At 51.8% G+C, this 14,545-nt stretch overlaps 2 protein-coding genes across 16 annotated transcripts in view; both read right to left on the reverse strand.

The window, feature by feature from the left end:
* Nucleotides 1–4,304, reverse strand: part of SCUBE3 (signal peptide, CUB domain and EGF like domain containing 3) — a 36,375-nt gene extending 32,071 nt beyond the window's left edge. For both annotated transcript variants that reach the window (XM_015885154.2, XM_015885152.2), the window contains exon 1: nt 4,190–4,304. In XM_015885154.2, the coding sequence (XP_015740640.1) occupies nt 4,190–4,289 (100 nt within the window). In that variant the 5' untranslated portion in view covers nt 4,290–4,304. The remainder of the gene's footprint in view (nt 1–4,189) is intronic.
* ANKS1A (ankyrin repeat and sterile alpha motif domain containing 1A) overlaps nt 4,255–14,545 on the reverse strand; it is a 64,240-nt gene continuing 53,949 nt past the window's right edge. For 5 of the 14 annotated variants that reach the window (XM_032449240.1, XM_032449239.1, XM_015885149.2 and 2 more), the window contains 10 exons: nt 14,275–14,382; nt 13,166–13,327; nt 12,942–13,067; nt 12,672–12,743; nt 12,188–12,274; nt 11,930–12,067; nt 11,274–11,444; nt 10,785–10,883; nt 10,039–10,136; nt 4,255–4,344 (listed from right to left, as the gene is read on the reverse strand). In XM_032449240.1, coding sequence (XP_032305131.1) covers nt 4,305–4,344; nt 10,039–10,136; nt 10,785–10,883; nt 11,274–11,444; nt 11,930–12,067; nt 12,188–12,274; nt 12,672–12,743; nt 12,942–13,067; nt 13,166–13,327; nt 14,275–14,382 — 1,101 coding nt within the window. In that variant the 3' untranslated portion in view covers nt 4,255–4,304. Of the gene's footprint in view, nt 4,345–4,562; nt 10,137–10,784; nt 10,884–11,273; nt 11,445–11,929; nt 12,068–12,187; nt 12,275–12,671; nt 12,744–12,941; nt 13,068–13,165; nt 13,328–14,274; nt 14,383–14,545 lie in introns of those variants that run through there. The other 9 variants (XM_032449243.1, XM_032449241.1, XM_015885144.2 and 6 more) reach the window with 7 other exon arrangements.

Consider the following 14,545-nt stretch of genomic DNA (forward strand, 5'->3'; position numbering starts at 1 on the left):
TCTTAACCTACAGGAAAGTAAACGTTCTTCGAGGATGGCCAAGAAAACCACGCTGGGATTTTCCAAATGTGCATGACTGACTGTTTATGAGCAGAGGCTTCCAAACGCAGAAATAAATGCCTCGCTCTCAGCAGGTTTTCCTTTCTATATTTACCCTCACCTGAAATGAACATTATTGCACACTGCAACATTTATTCCCTCTGATCAGGGGAGCGGGTGAAGAAACGAACCAGCCGCAACACGTCAAATAAATTGTTAATCTGCTGTTTGCATTGGGGCCGGGGGAGGAGGGAGTCCCAAGGCCTGGGTCCTGCATACAACTTCCCTGGCAGTTCCATTGGAGCTCTGTATTTTCCCCATTGCAGCACACAGCTTGGAGTTCTCTCCAAGTCCCTGTTTCCCCCCCCTGGGGTGTTTCTCAATGAGGGAAGTTTCCATCCATCCATCCATCCATCCATCCCAAGGACAGGTTCCCCAGGTGGTGTGAGCGCTCTTGCTGATGCACAAAATGGCCACAGAACCCTATAAAGTCTTTCAGACAAGAGGCTGAGCCTTTGCAAACCGCATCTTAACGCACGGCTGACCACTCAGCTGTAAAATCTCTCCTAATCCCAGCCCTTGGGAGAGGAGAGGACAGGGAGATCAGCTGCTTCTGCAGGACGTCGGCCCCATCACATGGCTCCCTCGGTCACATTCGCACCCACCACCACGTCCAAATCTGGGCTTGACCTCCCATTTACCTTGGAGTTCCCTACAGAATCGCGCCAGCCCAGAGAGGGGCTCACACGGCCCCGGGGAAACCCAGAGTTAATTCCCTCCCTTTTCACTTTTTGGAGAAGCCCATCGTTGCTGGGATTGCTTCACAAGCCTTTCCCCAGCCAACCACTCCGAGAGCATTTGCGTTAATCCAGATTAACTAACACGAAGCAATTTAGATAAACCGCATTCAGCCAAAACACCTTTGAACTTTTTTTTTTTTTTTCTTTTTGGATTGGAATCCCTGCCCCAACGCTGTGTGTGGTTCGGGCCTCCCCACACCGCGGCATCGCCGGAGCCGAGCTCTCCACCAAGCAAGAATTGAGTCAAGTCAGCAAATACAAAGATTATCCAAAGGCGCCCAGCCAGCCGGTGCTTTGCCAAAAACACCCCAAACCACGTACAGGAGCAGAGAATCCTTAAGGCTGTTAAAGATCACCAAGTCCAACCATCTACCCATCCCCAACATGCACGTCCCCCAGCGCTGCAGCTCCATGTTTCTTGAACAAGGATCCAACAGGGCAAAGGAGCGCGGCGAGCACCTTTTGGCACCAGGCTGACTTTGTGACCACAAAGTGAAGCCCTCCAAGCCTCAGTTTACCCAGAGCTGACCTGTCCCCTGAGTACACGATGACGGGTCGGCTCGCAACGCGCTGACATCAGGCGCTGGCCACAGGAGGCTGGGCTGGGTGAGCAATGGTTTGCTGAAGGTGGCCAGACCCCACCGCCCGGACACGTGCACCCAGATTGAGGCGGCTACAACCCGCATGTATGGGGTGTCTCGTGGAGATGGTCACGCTCTGGTTTAGGAGGAGGGAATTAATAGCTGCTCTAGTCATTGGTGAAACATGTAGCGCACCGCGGGCACGTACACACCTAACACATCCATGCCAAAGCAGCAGAGGAAAGCCGCCAACCCAACCGGCTCCCAAACTGCAACCAGCAGCTCCAGCAATCTCAGCACCAAACCAGAACTGTGCAGCCCAGCACCTCCATCTTCTCACCCGGATAAGACAGACAGTAACACTTCATTGGCCCGCAGGGGAGCTACGAGCTCCTCAGGATCCAGCTGCCTGCCCACATATTCACACCGGCATCCAGCACTGAAACAACCCTGCTCAATGAGCTCCGCTCCCAGGTGATTTGGAGCAGGATACACCAGGAAGTTTGCTTTCGGCCGCCCCAGTCGGCGCGTGGGTGTGTAAACAGTGACCGACTTCACTGCAGGTTCGCCTCCTTTAAATGGGGACTTTCACATTCGTCAGACTTGAAAAAACAACGCCAACTTTTCAACCAAAAATCCATTTCCCCTTTCCATTGGCTGCGGCCAAAGGTATTTCTGTTTGAACGAGAGGGCCCTTCCCTCCCGCTGCCACCTTGCGGCACCCAGCAAAGCAAGAGCACAGGGTGCTGCTGTGCAGAGTGCTGGGATGTGCAGGGATGGCACTCGGAGCCCTTTGCTCTCCAGGGCAGATGCTTGGATTGAAGGAGAGGTGATGTGATCACAGGGGTTACAAACTTGGGAGGTTATTAAAGGGTGAATTGAAAATAACCATGCAAAATAACTATTGCCTCTTCTGGGACTTCAGGACTTATAGACCTGGACCGTGCTCTGAAATGGGGAGATGAGAGCAAACTGAAGTTATCAGTGAGCTGCACTGCTTTATTTTCTGACATAAGCAGCATCTCAGCTTCTTTGCATGAAGCTGAAGGTCAGAAAGAGGCAGAAGTGGGATCACATGAAGCCAAACAGGGAGAACTGTGGGGAATTCCCAGACAGGATTTGGACCAGACTGTCCCCATCAAAAACCTCACTGGTTTTATATCTCACAGTGCTGCCTGCCAGCCCATTCCTGGTGCTCGGAGCAAAGCAACAACCCCCAAAGCCTCCTTGACCCCCAGCATGTCTGTAGCAACTCCTTGGGATGAGCCCACCGTGTCACTGATCCTGCACGTGCAGGGATCTATCTATCTTGCTCTATCTTTGAGCAAGAGGAAAGGGCTGTCTGCACACTGGGGTTTTCCCAGCTTGTTTCTTGGCAGCATCCAGCCCCAGGCCAAGGGCTGGTCGTTATCTGCTGTCACTGCAGCATTGCCCAAGCCGAGCACTCTCCCCTTATTGCTTTTTGATGGGATAATTTTACAGCTCCGTAGGAGCCTGAGGAAATCAGCTGGTTTAAGGAGGTCGCTTTAACGCAACCCTGTGCTGCACATGCACAGAGGGACTGCCATGGGTTCAGGTTATGGCTATAGCCCCTCCTGGCATGGAGTTGTTTACACAACTAAATGGGTTCCAACTCATCAGCTGAGCTGCATTAATTGTACCCTCAGCCCGCTACAAACCCACGGCAATGGTGGAAACCATTTAAAAACACGCACAGGCTGTTCTCCATCACAGCTGCAGTGGGTGAGGAGGGCTGCAGCTTCACACAGCCCAGCTGTGAGGCTGTAACTAATTACGTGTGTAATGAGGTTGTCTGTCCCCACATGGTGCCAGTGTTGGGCCTTCCATCCTCAGCTTTTCTCCATCCAAACACCCAGAGCTCCTCAGCCTTTCAGAGACTGGACAGAGCTGTTTTACAATGGGCGAACCCAGCTCTGCCTGGAGCCCCCCCAGCACCAAATGCATGGCCTGCTCATGTTATCCACTCCGACAGGTCTAAGGTTAATACCCTGCCGGCTGACAGCTGCTAAGACACAGCTCTTGGTACAAAAACAACCAGCCCCGTGCTGCTGCTGTGACTCCCACAGACTGTGGATGGTGCAGAAATTCCTGCCATTCCTCTGAGGGCAATGGGAGCCGGCAATGGGAGCCGGCCATGGCCTTTTGTTCAGCTGCAGCCCATAACCCCCCGCAGTACACATAATGCAGTGACTCACTGATGGGGCAGCAGAAGCTCCAGAGCCAGCAGCCTTCTTGCTGTATTTCCCCCCAAAAAACTCCCCCCTACTATTTAGCAGGGAAGGAAACTGGAGGTTATAAACCTGCAAGGAAATTACAGGCTTTTTTTCTTTCTTTCTCCCTAATTCAAGGTGTTAATTCTGCGGTGGGTCTGCAGCCTGCTCTGCTGAAATGTAAGTCACGGCCCAGGGACACGGTTTGGATTTGATAAAGCCACACAGTATTGAAGATCATTAAAGCTGCTCAATATATTTCAGCGTTAGCTTGAAAACCCGACTTACTGAATTATTAGATGGAACATCTGGTATAAATTTAGCAGCCCCCGGCGTGTTCAGTATTTCACATCAGCCTGATTTTATTTGACACAAAACCCTGAACTTTCACCTGTCTTTAAATGCCTGGATTTCTTGCTCTAATTTTATATAGTGAAAACGTCCTACTTCTTGGTATGCCAAAAATCTTTGCTGGTAAATACTATATACAATGACTGCCCAAACTGCTGTTACACTTACCAGTGGCTGTTACACTTACCAATGGCTGCTGTGCTGCAAAGCATTGCTTTGTGTTGATCATTGCTAAACCAGGGTCCTGACAGTCCACCCTCAATGGAACAGCCCTCGCAGGTGTACATTAAAAGGGGTTAAAATCAGCTTTTCCCATGGACGGGGTGGTTGGAGACCATCACGCTGCAGGTAAAGAACACACAGATGTGTTTTTACACATAAATTAGTCTGAAAAGGATTTTGTATTCAGGATCAGTAGCTGCAAAAAGAGCAGCCCACCCTCACCCTTTTCTCTTACCTGCTTGTGCTGCTCTGGTCAGGCAGAGAAGAGTCCTGCTGTGATGCAGGTGAACACAAGGGCTGCTGTGTAACACTCAGGTCACAGTAACGACACGGCAAACGTGTGTCTAAGTCTGTTTATTAATTCAGTCTGTTCTAAGTTGTACAATTATGAAAACAACAAAACGACTGCTGGAAGCCCAGGAATATTTACAATCTCGCCTTGTTGTCGTGAGGTCAGTCTATGTTGTTGCACAGATCGGTTATGTTTGGTACCACAAGATGTTTAAAATTCAGACAAATTCAAACAGATTAACAATTGTATATACAGGAAATAAAAGGAAATTCAAGTATCAAAATACAGACAGATTAAATAACATTTGTATTACAAATCAGTCCCACTGTCATACATCACAATTAGCAAAAATGTCTACATTGCAAACTGAACTCTGCCCTGTTAGGGAATCTCAGGTTATTCTTCCACGGGTGAGCAAAGTGTCTGAGCAAGACCTGCTTTGTAAGGGCAGCACATGTACTTCCTTTAGAAAGAGAAAAATAAACTGAAAATGCAGCAGGTGATGCCAATAGGAGCCCTGAAAGGGAGACTTGTTGCAACAAGACAGTGCTGCAAACACTGCGCTCGCTGTAAAATAAAGACCTGAATGCATGGGAATGATGCAAGCAGAAGAAAGGCAGAGGAAGTTCTGCTGCTGGAAGCTTCTGAAGTGGGGTGGAAGGAGCATTAAAGCAATTAAAGCCACATCAGCTGCACACAGAACAAGTTGTCTGGAAGTACTATTTGGCATCTGGTCTGTGTCCCACTGCAGCCCTGTGACAGCACCTCATTGCATTGGAGGCACGTCCTGTTCGGTGCCGTGTCCTCCCCCCAGGAGGGAAACAGGCACAGATCCCACCCAAACTGCATCACTTGTTTCTCCTATAAAGGAAAATCCCAAAGCAAGTTCAAACAGCTACAAGGAGCTTTTTTGCTTTTTTTTTTTTCTTTTTTCTCTATTTTTGTAAATACAAAATTAAGGATAAAGCAGCTTCGATTTGGAAAGTAAAAAATCCATCCCCTCCTCTGCTGAAAAAGAAAGAACAAACACAGTTGATCTCTCGAGTTCTCAGGCTGGACATGCCCAACTGTGAGTCTGTGAAACAAAACCCAGGGCAGTGGGTGTCCCCAGGCAGGCAGTGGGCAGTGAAGTGCACTGAGGTTCTAACCAGCACCAGCAATGCACTGCACTTCCCTCCATAAACCATGAAACCCTGCGGGGAGGAAGGGCCAAAATACTGTGTAATGGATGGGCTCACAAAGCACCAGGAGCTGGCGACTGGCACAGCCCAGGATCAGCCTCCAGCATGTGAGTACCTCAAAAAAACCCCACTGAAACGAAAGGGGAAGATGCACTGCCAAAACAACCGCTGTCTAGGAAGTGAGAAAGAGTATCTGGCTAAAGAACTGCTGGATCACTAAAGACAACCATGGAATTACACACAGGACTGGAAAGAACCACCAGGGTCACAAGGTCCAGTCCCCTGAAGATTGGAGTCTTCATCACCACTTCACCTCCAAGCCAACCTTCACAAAGCTCGTGTCAGAACAGAAGGGTGTCCCTCCTCCCAAGCAGAGGTTCAATTTGCAATCTCTCCAAAAAGACTTGTTGCCTACACACCAAATATTTACACTTACACCAGCATGAATTGCAACATACGCATAACAAGGAATGTTAGGTTTCCTAAATCCATCGATGTAAAAAATAATAATAATAATAATCTCCGCTTCCCCCTCATCATGTACAGGTCTGTGCCCTCGGGATTATGGTTCACTTCTCTCCTAGTCCTCCTGGCTAGGGAGACCTATGAAGTCCTGACATACAGCAGCAACAGGAGTTAAACAGACATTATTAGGGCATATCGTTCTGGTAAAGCAGCAGGACACCACATCCCCAACCACCACCACAACTGTGGAGATCCTAACAAACGTGCTGTGCTACATTTTTTGCCTTGGAAGAACTAAAAATCACAACCCTCCTTACAGCCCCTCCCTCCAGGGGAACAGAGCTGTGAAAACACATCGGCCACAGCCAAAACTACTGTTAAATCCCAAAGGGATTCAAAGAGAAAGCAAGCAGGCAGCACAGCTCCGAGATGGCAGCGCCTGGGGGCCAGGCCACCATGGGTTGATATGATTCCTCCCAGGGTATGGACTGTGCCAATGGAATGCCCAAAACGTAACTCCTCTTCTGTTCATCTTCCGAAATGGTTGCACTGATTAAATAATGAGCTAGTATTAAAAAGAAAAGTGCTAAGTCACAATTGAATAAGCTTAAAAAATAAAAACACCACCCAACCCTTCAGGGCATAACTGCATTTAAAAACGAGACAGGTGCACAAGAGGCTGGAGAAGGGGCTCCTCTCCAGGGATTCAGTGCGTGAATGGGAAGAAGTTGTGTCCTTGCCATAGAAATGTCAAGTATTGCAATGCAACAGTTCTCTGTAGGGAAGCAAGCTTTGTACCATCAGTAAATGCTCGGCCGCAGCCACTCTGAGGTGAGAGATCCTTCGCAGACTTTTCCTTAAGTGATTTCCATTGGCTATAAAAGCGTGGAGTGGCTTTGCAAAGGACACAGACTTACCCTGCAAGGCTTCCCACACCGGAGGAAAGGATCTCCAGGAACTGGGCGTTTCTCCGCTGTTCACCCAGAACTGAAGCAAACTGAAGTACCGTAATGGCTGCACACACCGCTCCCACCGGTAAGACTTTCTATTGTACTCCTTGTTGGACTGTGCAGATCCTCAGTAAATCATTGTTTTCCCCTCACCAAAAAAAACCCACTGCAGTGCTACATTTAGACTGTGAACTGGATTTGCTCTTTATCATCTTGCGTGTAAAAAAGAAACGGGTTGAAAGCAGTTTGTCTCACACTAGAAAACGTGACATCGCTCGGCCTCAGAAGTCTCAACTTTCCTTTGCTAGAAATGGAGAGCTGCTTTTCTCAGCTGGTGGCTGGGATCCCTTTCCCCCTCTGCTTTGGGAGCCCTCACTGAGCAGCCATGCACACCCTCAGAGGCAGACACCAGTGCCAGATGGAGATGGTCTTCATGTCAGCAGGCCGCTCCTTCTTAGGTCTCTGCCCCGTTACTACATTTCCGTGGTAGGAGACAGCTGCCCGGAGCTCAGCTTTTCAGAGGCAAACAGAAAGGAAGATAATGGAATGAATGATTTCCGAGTCATACAAACACAAGTGCCGGGACAGACGAGGCGTGCAGCCAGGAGATGAGACAACCGTGAGGGTTATGGACGCAGAGGAAGCTTTGCAGTTAGGCAGGGCTGCCTGCCACCCCGGCTGGGGCAGAGTCACCCTCAGAAAGGCACATGCACCAGTGAGCCGGTGTCAGGAGGAACAGACAGATCCCAGCTGAAAGCAGGGGGAGTGCAGAGCTCAGACCCTCCAAGAGCAGGCATACGTCTGGGCAGCTGCACAGTAAATGCTGAACTACCATTGCTATCATGAACTCAGCTCATGATCCAAAGGATAGAAATGCCTCAGGGCACTCTTACAGCTTGGAAAGCCACTGAGCTCTGCAGACACTGCAGCATTCTGGGCATGGCAGTGTGACCATTGGCTTTATGTTAAGAGCTTCCTGACACGTAAATTGCACACACACAGCTAAGCTTTGCTTCCCTTGCTTTAAGGCAATCCCTTGAGTCCTCTCATTTGGATTCCTATCAGCCTAGCCCTTGTTTTGAAGTCAGTTTGCCACCCAACGCCATTAAGCCATGAAGGATTTGAAAGATCATACCCATTCCTGAGGAAGAGCTCAATAAAGATGTTGAAACATCTGATTTCATCACAGGGCTGGGGAACAGAAGCCCAAAGGCTGCAGTGGAGCTTAGGAGTGAGAACAAGCAAGTCCAGGTAACAGGTGTCAGCAACTCAGGGTTGCTCTTCTGGCCATTCACTTCTGATGGCAACTGGTGATTGTGAAGGGAGATTTGGGGTGAAATCTAAGAATTATTTTGCAAGCAGAACATTACATTACGCTGCTCACAAGGAGCTGGGCTGTGAGACAACATCACTCTGGGACTAAGAGCTCCGTTCTCTGCTGGAGAGCAAAGCAGAGCACAATGGATTTGCTGCCACTGTGTGGAAGCTGCAATGCTTTTCACTAAAGGGCCCTCAAGCAGCTGTGGGGACAGAGAGCCTCAGCCCGAGAGGTAGGTGTGTGTGTCCCCATCCTGAAACAGGGAAACCGAGGCAAAGAGCAGCTCAGTTGTTGGGACACAGCAAGATGGGGAGAAGCAGCGCCGGGCTGCTACACATACAAACAACTTCCAGCCATATGCTGGAATCAAAAGTGGCTTCTACCAGGATACACAGCAATGGGGATGTTCTCCCCAAGAAAAAACACATGCACTTGGGAAAGTGCCAGGGCAGGCTGAGGTGCCTGCTGACACGCGGCCATTTCTAACCAAAATCCTTGCTCTCATGGATGAAAGGCAACAGATGTTTCAAGATCCCTACAGCCCTCATCATGCAATGTTTCTAGACCGAAAATAGGCTTTGGGTCGGCAGCAGACTGATTTCAATCACATCCCTCCCTTTGGCAAAAACGTGAAACTACAGGAAACACACTGAGCACAGCACAGCTCTGCCTGCTGCACCCCCAGCAGCACGGTTCAACCACTGCTCCGTCCAGCATGGGGCCAGCAGCATGTGCCTTTCAGTGCTCAAGCTCTTTACAACCCGCAAAGTGAGAACTACACCCATAGCTCACAGTGATCTGGTGAGCAAGAACAGAAGGGCAATGGGGGTAAGCCCTATAAGGGACAGAAATGCACGCAGCCATACAGCTCCTGCAGGGCACTCGCATCCCTAAGAAGGGCCCGAGCTCACAGTGGGAAAGTGGCACCCAGCCCAAGGCTGTGCCTGCAGCAGAGCAGCTGTTCTGCTCCATGGTTTGAGGAGAGAGGCTGTGGGCAGGGTCCCCGTGAGGAAATCTAGTGAAGGTGTTATTTGCAGACAGCATCACAGTGGTTAGTGTCGATTCGAGTGACAGTGAGGAGAGGGGTGACTTCACTGGAACAGTGTGCAGCCGTGGCTCAGTCAGGAAGTAGAGGAGCTAGGAGGAAGGAGAGCGTGCACCGCAGAGACAAGAGGTCTCCATCAGTCCAAGGATAAGAAGGTGAAATAGAAGAAAAGGCCTGGGGAAGTGCCACGTCACCCCAGGGAGTCACAGTGCCAGAGCGAGGGGAAAGACGTGACAACGGTGGGCAGGTTCCTGGCTCCGCGTCTTGGATGCCCCCAGCCTGCACCCCTCTGCACCTCCCACCTCACAGGGATCTAACAGCGTGTTACCCTTGTTTCCGAGTAAGGAGAATTCACAGTGTTCAGCAGTGATCAGGTACAAAAGCCGTTTAAGTCTACAGTCTCTTAAGTGCTGCTGCCTTTGACGTAGTGCCTACGCGGGGCTCAGTGCGAGCAGCTGGAGGAAGAGGGAGTTTAGAACAGCAGACAGATCAGATCGCAAAGGCACGGTTAGACTATAGGTGGACACGGGGTTTGTTTGCTTTAGAAGATAGTGGTCTCATACTTAGTGCTGAGGGTCCGCTTGGAGTCCTGTTTGGGGTCCACGACCCACGAGACACTGGCATGAGACTGGGAATCTTGGTCCACTTCAGGAGGCTCCAGCTGGAAACGAAGGAGAGAAGAGAGCATCAGCTTACATGTGCCTGCGGGAGCCCAAAGCTGGGGCAGAGCAAATGGGAATACAGAGCACAGAGAGGCTGCAGATGCCCATCCCCAAACCATGCCATGTGTGCAGGGCTGCAGCTCTCACTGCGGAGGCATTTGAGTCCTTCACAGCTGAAACACTTCTAAGCACATCGCTCTCAGCCCAGCACCCTGGGATTACTTCCTGAGCTAGGCCTGCAAGCCCCCATTAGCATTAGCGAGAGCTTCACCTCATTTCACAACCAAGCATGAAAAATTCAGCACTGCAGAGACGGCACTACAAAAACAAGAGGAGAGGAGACGGCTCCTGGCAGGTGAGCTCTCCCTGACCAAGCAACGCTTTTTCATCCTGTCCTCCTCAATCAGGATCCCAGGGGAAGATTAACGACACCGGGAAGATCAGCACAGTTAGCTGGGAGCTCCTGCTCTGCGTTAGCAGCAGCTGGGGGCAGTGTGTCCCTGGGGTTAATTTGAGCCCTGGGATGAGCTGGGGGAAGGCAGCAGTGAGGACACGGGGCCATGGTGGGAGGTGTGGGGAGCGGTGGCAGCCGGGGCAGCAGCCCAGGTGGGTTGGTGATGGAAGATGGCAGGAAGAAGGGTAAAGACCTTAGCTCCAGGACTAACAGACTGCAGCGGCAGGTAGGAGGGGCGGTGAGTTGTACAGGTGTGACAGTAACAACAGCGGGTGTCGGGAGGGAGCGGCACCTGAGCGGGGGGAGCAAGCAGAACACAGACAAAAGGAGACATTAAAGGAAAGCAATGGCTTATGCAGCAGTCCCTGCTCCTCAGCAGCTCTAAGCTAGGCTCGGTTTGGCTACGGCGGCACTACCATGCTGCAAACTGCAGGTTACCCACTGATCTTTGCACATGGAAGCGGAGCTGGATCCAGCAGGGCACCCAAACCCCCAGCCCAGGCTACATCCCCTCAGCCTGTCCTACCCTACAGGGGAAGCCCAGGCATGCAAAAGCCCACACAAGCAAGCGGAGCCACAGGTCTGATGCTACAGGCCATGGGGATGTCTGCACCATGAAGCTTTAAGCAAGCTGTGCCCAGGAGAAAGCCCAACTCACAGCACCCGGCTCGCATGTACGTACTGTGGATTTCCTCATGCCAGCTCGTGGTTTAGGCACCGGTTTGGAAGATTTTGTTTCGATTGTTTCTCCTGCTGCAGCACCCACAGGCTTCGCTCTCTGGGCCTGGAGGGCCAGCTGGTAGGCAACCTCGAACGCCTGCCCCAGGGTGAGGATGATCTCGTACGTCAGGTTCTTCAGAGAGAACACAGGGAACACAGAGCTGTTAGTGCACAGGAGCCACCTCACATCGCACAGAGCCCACGTGCTCCATAGCTGAGACCACCTACAGGCTGCTCCAACCCATCTGGCGTTGTAAAGAGAAAGAGCCCAAATGTTTTGCAAAGCTGATTCTGCCCAGGAATAAAAGCGAGCAATGCTGTCACACTCTCAGTGAATTAAAAGGCTGTTAAATCAGCCTATTACACTGCTCATAATTGAGAGCATATCAGGGTTTTGTTCACAGAATATTCCCCGAGAGGGAAAATCTCCTGCCCTGGTTTATTCAGCACTAGAAATTGCAGTAATGAAGCCATACTAATATTCTCTTTGTCAACAGAGCTGCAAAGTAAATGCGTTTTGAGCCAGGACTCCTAAAGGAATCTTTTAGGGCAGAAATGGCCAAGAGAGACCTCTCACTGCAGCCCCAACACCCTCAACTGCAGCCCCATCCCACTCACCACATCCACGGTGCTGAAGACATGGCAGTAGTGGTGGCTGGTCTGCAGGTCCTTGGTGATGTAAGCGAACGTGCAGAGATCCTCAGGGTCCTGGGCAGCACAGGAGATGTTACGGATCTCATGCTCAGCAATGACATTCTGTAGGAGACAACCACAAGCACTCATCACCCTTCTGGGGACAACAAAACGCTCAGCAGACAGTGGTGCAAAACGTGTACTGGGGACAGGGAGCACAGTTTTGAGGCACTTTGAGCTCACCTTGTTAGAGGCATCGATGAACTTCACTCCCTTGTATGTGATGGACAGTATTATGGTCGGGATCTTCTTCATATGCTCCGTGGATTTCTTCAGAAACAAGAACATGCAGGTGAACAGCTGTGAATCAGTGCTCCTTTCCTCACCACCCCCAGTCCTGCTAGCAGCCAGCAATGACCCTCAGGCCCTACAACATCAGGCTTTCGGGAGCTTGAACCAGGAGGAAGAAAAGCTGCTTCTAGTGGAAGCAGACAGAAAGGAATGGGGACCCGATATTAGACCTTTTATCCCAGTGAAATCATCTGTTTTCCCACTGCACAGACATTCAAACTATAGGGAAAAGTGCTGATGAGGGATCAGCTCACTGGTTATAGTGGCCCCCTGTGCTGCCCTGTCTGCAGGGTGTGGGAAACTGCAGCATCACCAGCAGCCCTTGTTCTGTCCTATGTCACCCACCACAGCTGTGACTGTCCCATGGGCTCCATACCCTCATCTTGGCACAGGCATCCTGCGTTGATTCCGTACCTCGGAGGTCCTTGATCAGCATGGAGCCCAGGTACTGTTTTGGAAGAGGGGATCTGTTAGCACTCATATCCTGAAGGCTTCAGGCTGGAAGCTTTCCAACCCTAAAGCAGCTCCACAACCCAACAGCTGTGGCTGCAGAGGGACATCACACATAGAGCAGGGAGGATTGTGACACCTCCATGTGCAACACCCAGAGCCTCCTCCCCACCTGTAGAAGCCAAAAGCCACTTACATTGGCCTCATACCCGCAGGACTCGAAGATGAGCTTCTCTGGCTGGTGCTGCCAGTTTTGGACCGGTGCGTAGGGAGCAGCCAGGCTGGGAGGGCGCAGGGTCAGCTTTGACTCCCGACGGTCCTCCTGGAAGGGGAAGGAATGCAGGTGTGAAGCCACAGCGGGTCCATGCATCACTGAGCCATACAGAGGAGCCCACAGGATGCACAGCAGCACCCACTGACCTGTGCTTTGTAGCGCTCAACTTTGGAGTACGTCGCCAGCTCGCTGCCACGCTCATGTTGCCTCTTCCCAGAGTCCACGGAGGGCAGCAGGAGATCAGCAGATCTGCTGCAGGAGTCGTTCTGGCTCAGAGGTGACGACGTCTGGGACATCAAGTCCTGGCACTGGAACAGGCAGACACCAAGAGCCACCATGGTTAGCTGCTGCCACAGCCCCATGCACACCGTGCTCCTCCTCCGGCTCTGCCAGCCCCGTGCTTTGGTTTCTGGCTGGGATTATTTCTCCCTAGGAACACCAGGAGCTGGCACTGCAGGCTGCTCCTCCCAGCGCTCAACACAAAGGGTGCAATGAGCTGAGCTATCGGGGTCAGCTCCTGCCCTGCAGCCTTCAGGCTCACCACCCTCACTCATTTATTTCCCATTCAACACCCATTTGCTCCAGGACCATTTTGGGCAGGTGCTTGCCTTGCCCTGCCCTGTCTGAGGAGGGCAGCAGGCGTGCAGGGCATTCTGAATGCAATGGGCTCCAATGCACCGAGCTGCCCCTTCTGGAGCTGAGGACCCGGCTGCCCAGTGAGAACTCAGCTCAGATGCCTGACAGCCGGGCTCCTCCCGCAGGCAACGCTCACTGCCTGGACGTGCCAAGCAGGCAGCACACGGAGCTCGCAGCTGCAGCACGCATTAGCCCTATTCAGCGGACTTGCTTAATTTGCCATTGACGTCCTTCCGCTCCCCAGCCAGAGCCCGGCGCTGGAACGCACCAGCTGCAGCACCAGGAAGAGCTGCAAATGGCCTATTCTCTATTCCAGCCAGTGTATCAATCAGCTGAGGCTGCACAAAGAGCTCCTCTCCCCACCACCGCTCTGCCTTCAGTCCCATCATCTCAAGAGGATGTTTGGGAGGAGCTGCCTCCCTCCCACCTGCGCTCTTGTAGTTGGAGCATTGGGCTGAAGCTGCAGGGTTGTACCCTCCTGGCCCCAGGCTCTGCGTGCAGCAGCAGCAACACGAATCCTCACTTTCTGCTCCCAGATGGCAGCTTTACAGGAAGGATGGTGATTCTGAGCACTCCCCTCTCAGCCAACCCCAGCACCAGGGACCCTGCACAGACTCACTCTCAGCTGGGAGAAGCGGGGTGGCTTTGCCGGGGGCTCCTCGTAGGGCCGGTCAGCCAGCGAGGCGATGATCCTCTTCCGATGGCCCAACAGGTTCACCTTCAGCACCTGGGGGAGAGGCAACGCTGAGAAAGAGAACTGGTGCCAGTGCCGGGAGCTGCACGGTGGTTTGTGGAAGGCAGGGCCTGCAGTTCCTGGGACATCATGGGGTCACTAAGGCTGGAAAAGTGCTCCAAATACACCAAGCCAACCCCAACCCATCCCTACTAAC

The sequence above is a fragment of the Coturnix japonica genome, chromosome 26, assembly GCF_001577835.2.
Source record: "Coturnix japonica isolate 7356 chromosome 26, Coturnix japonica 2.1, whole genome shotgun sequence".
NCBI classification, from domain to species: Eukaryota; Metazoa; Chordata; class Aves; order Galliformes; family Phasianidae; genus Coturnix; species Coturnix japonica.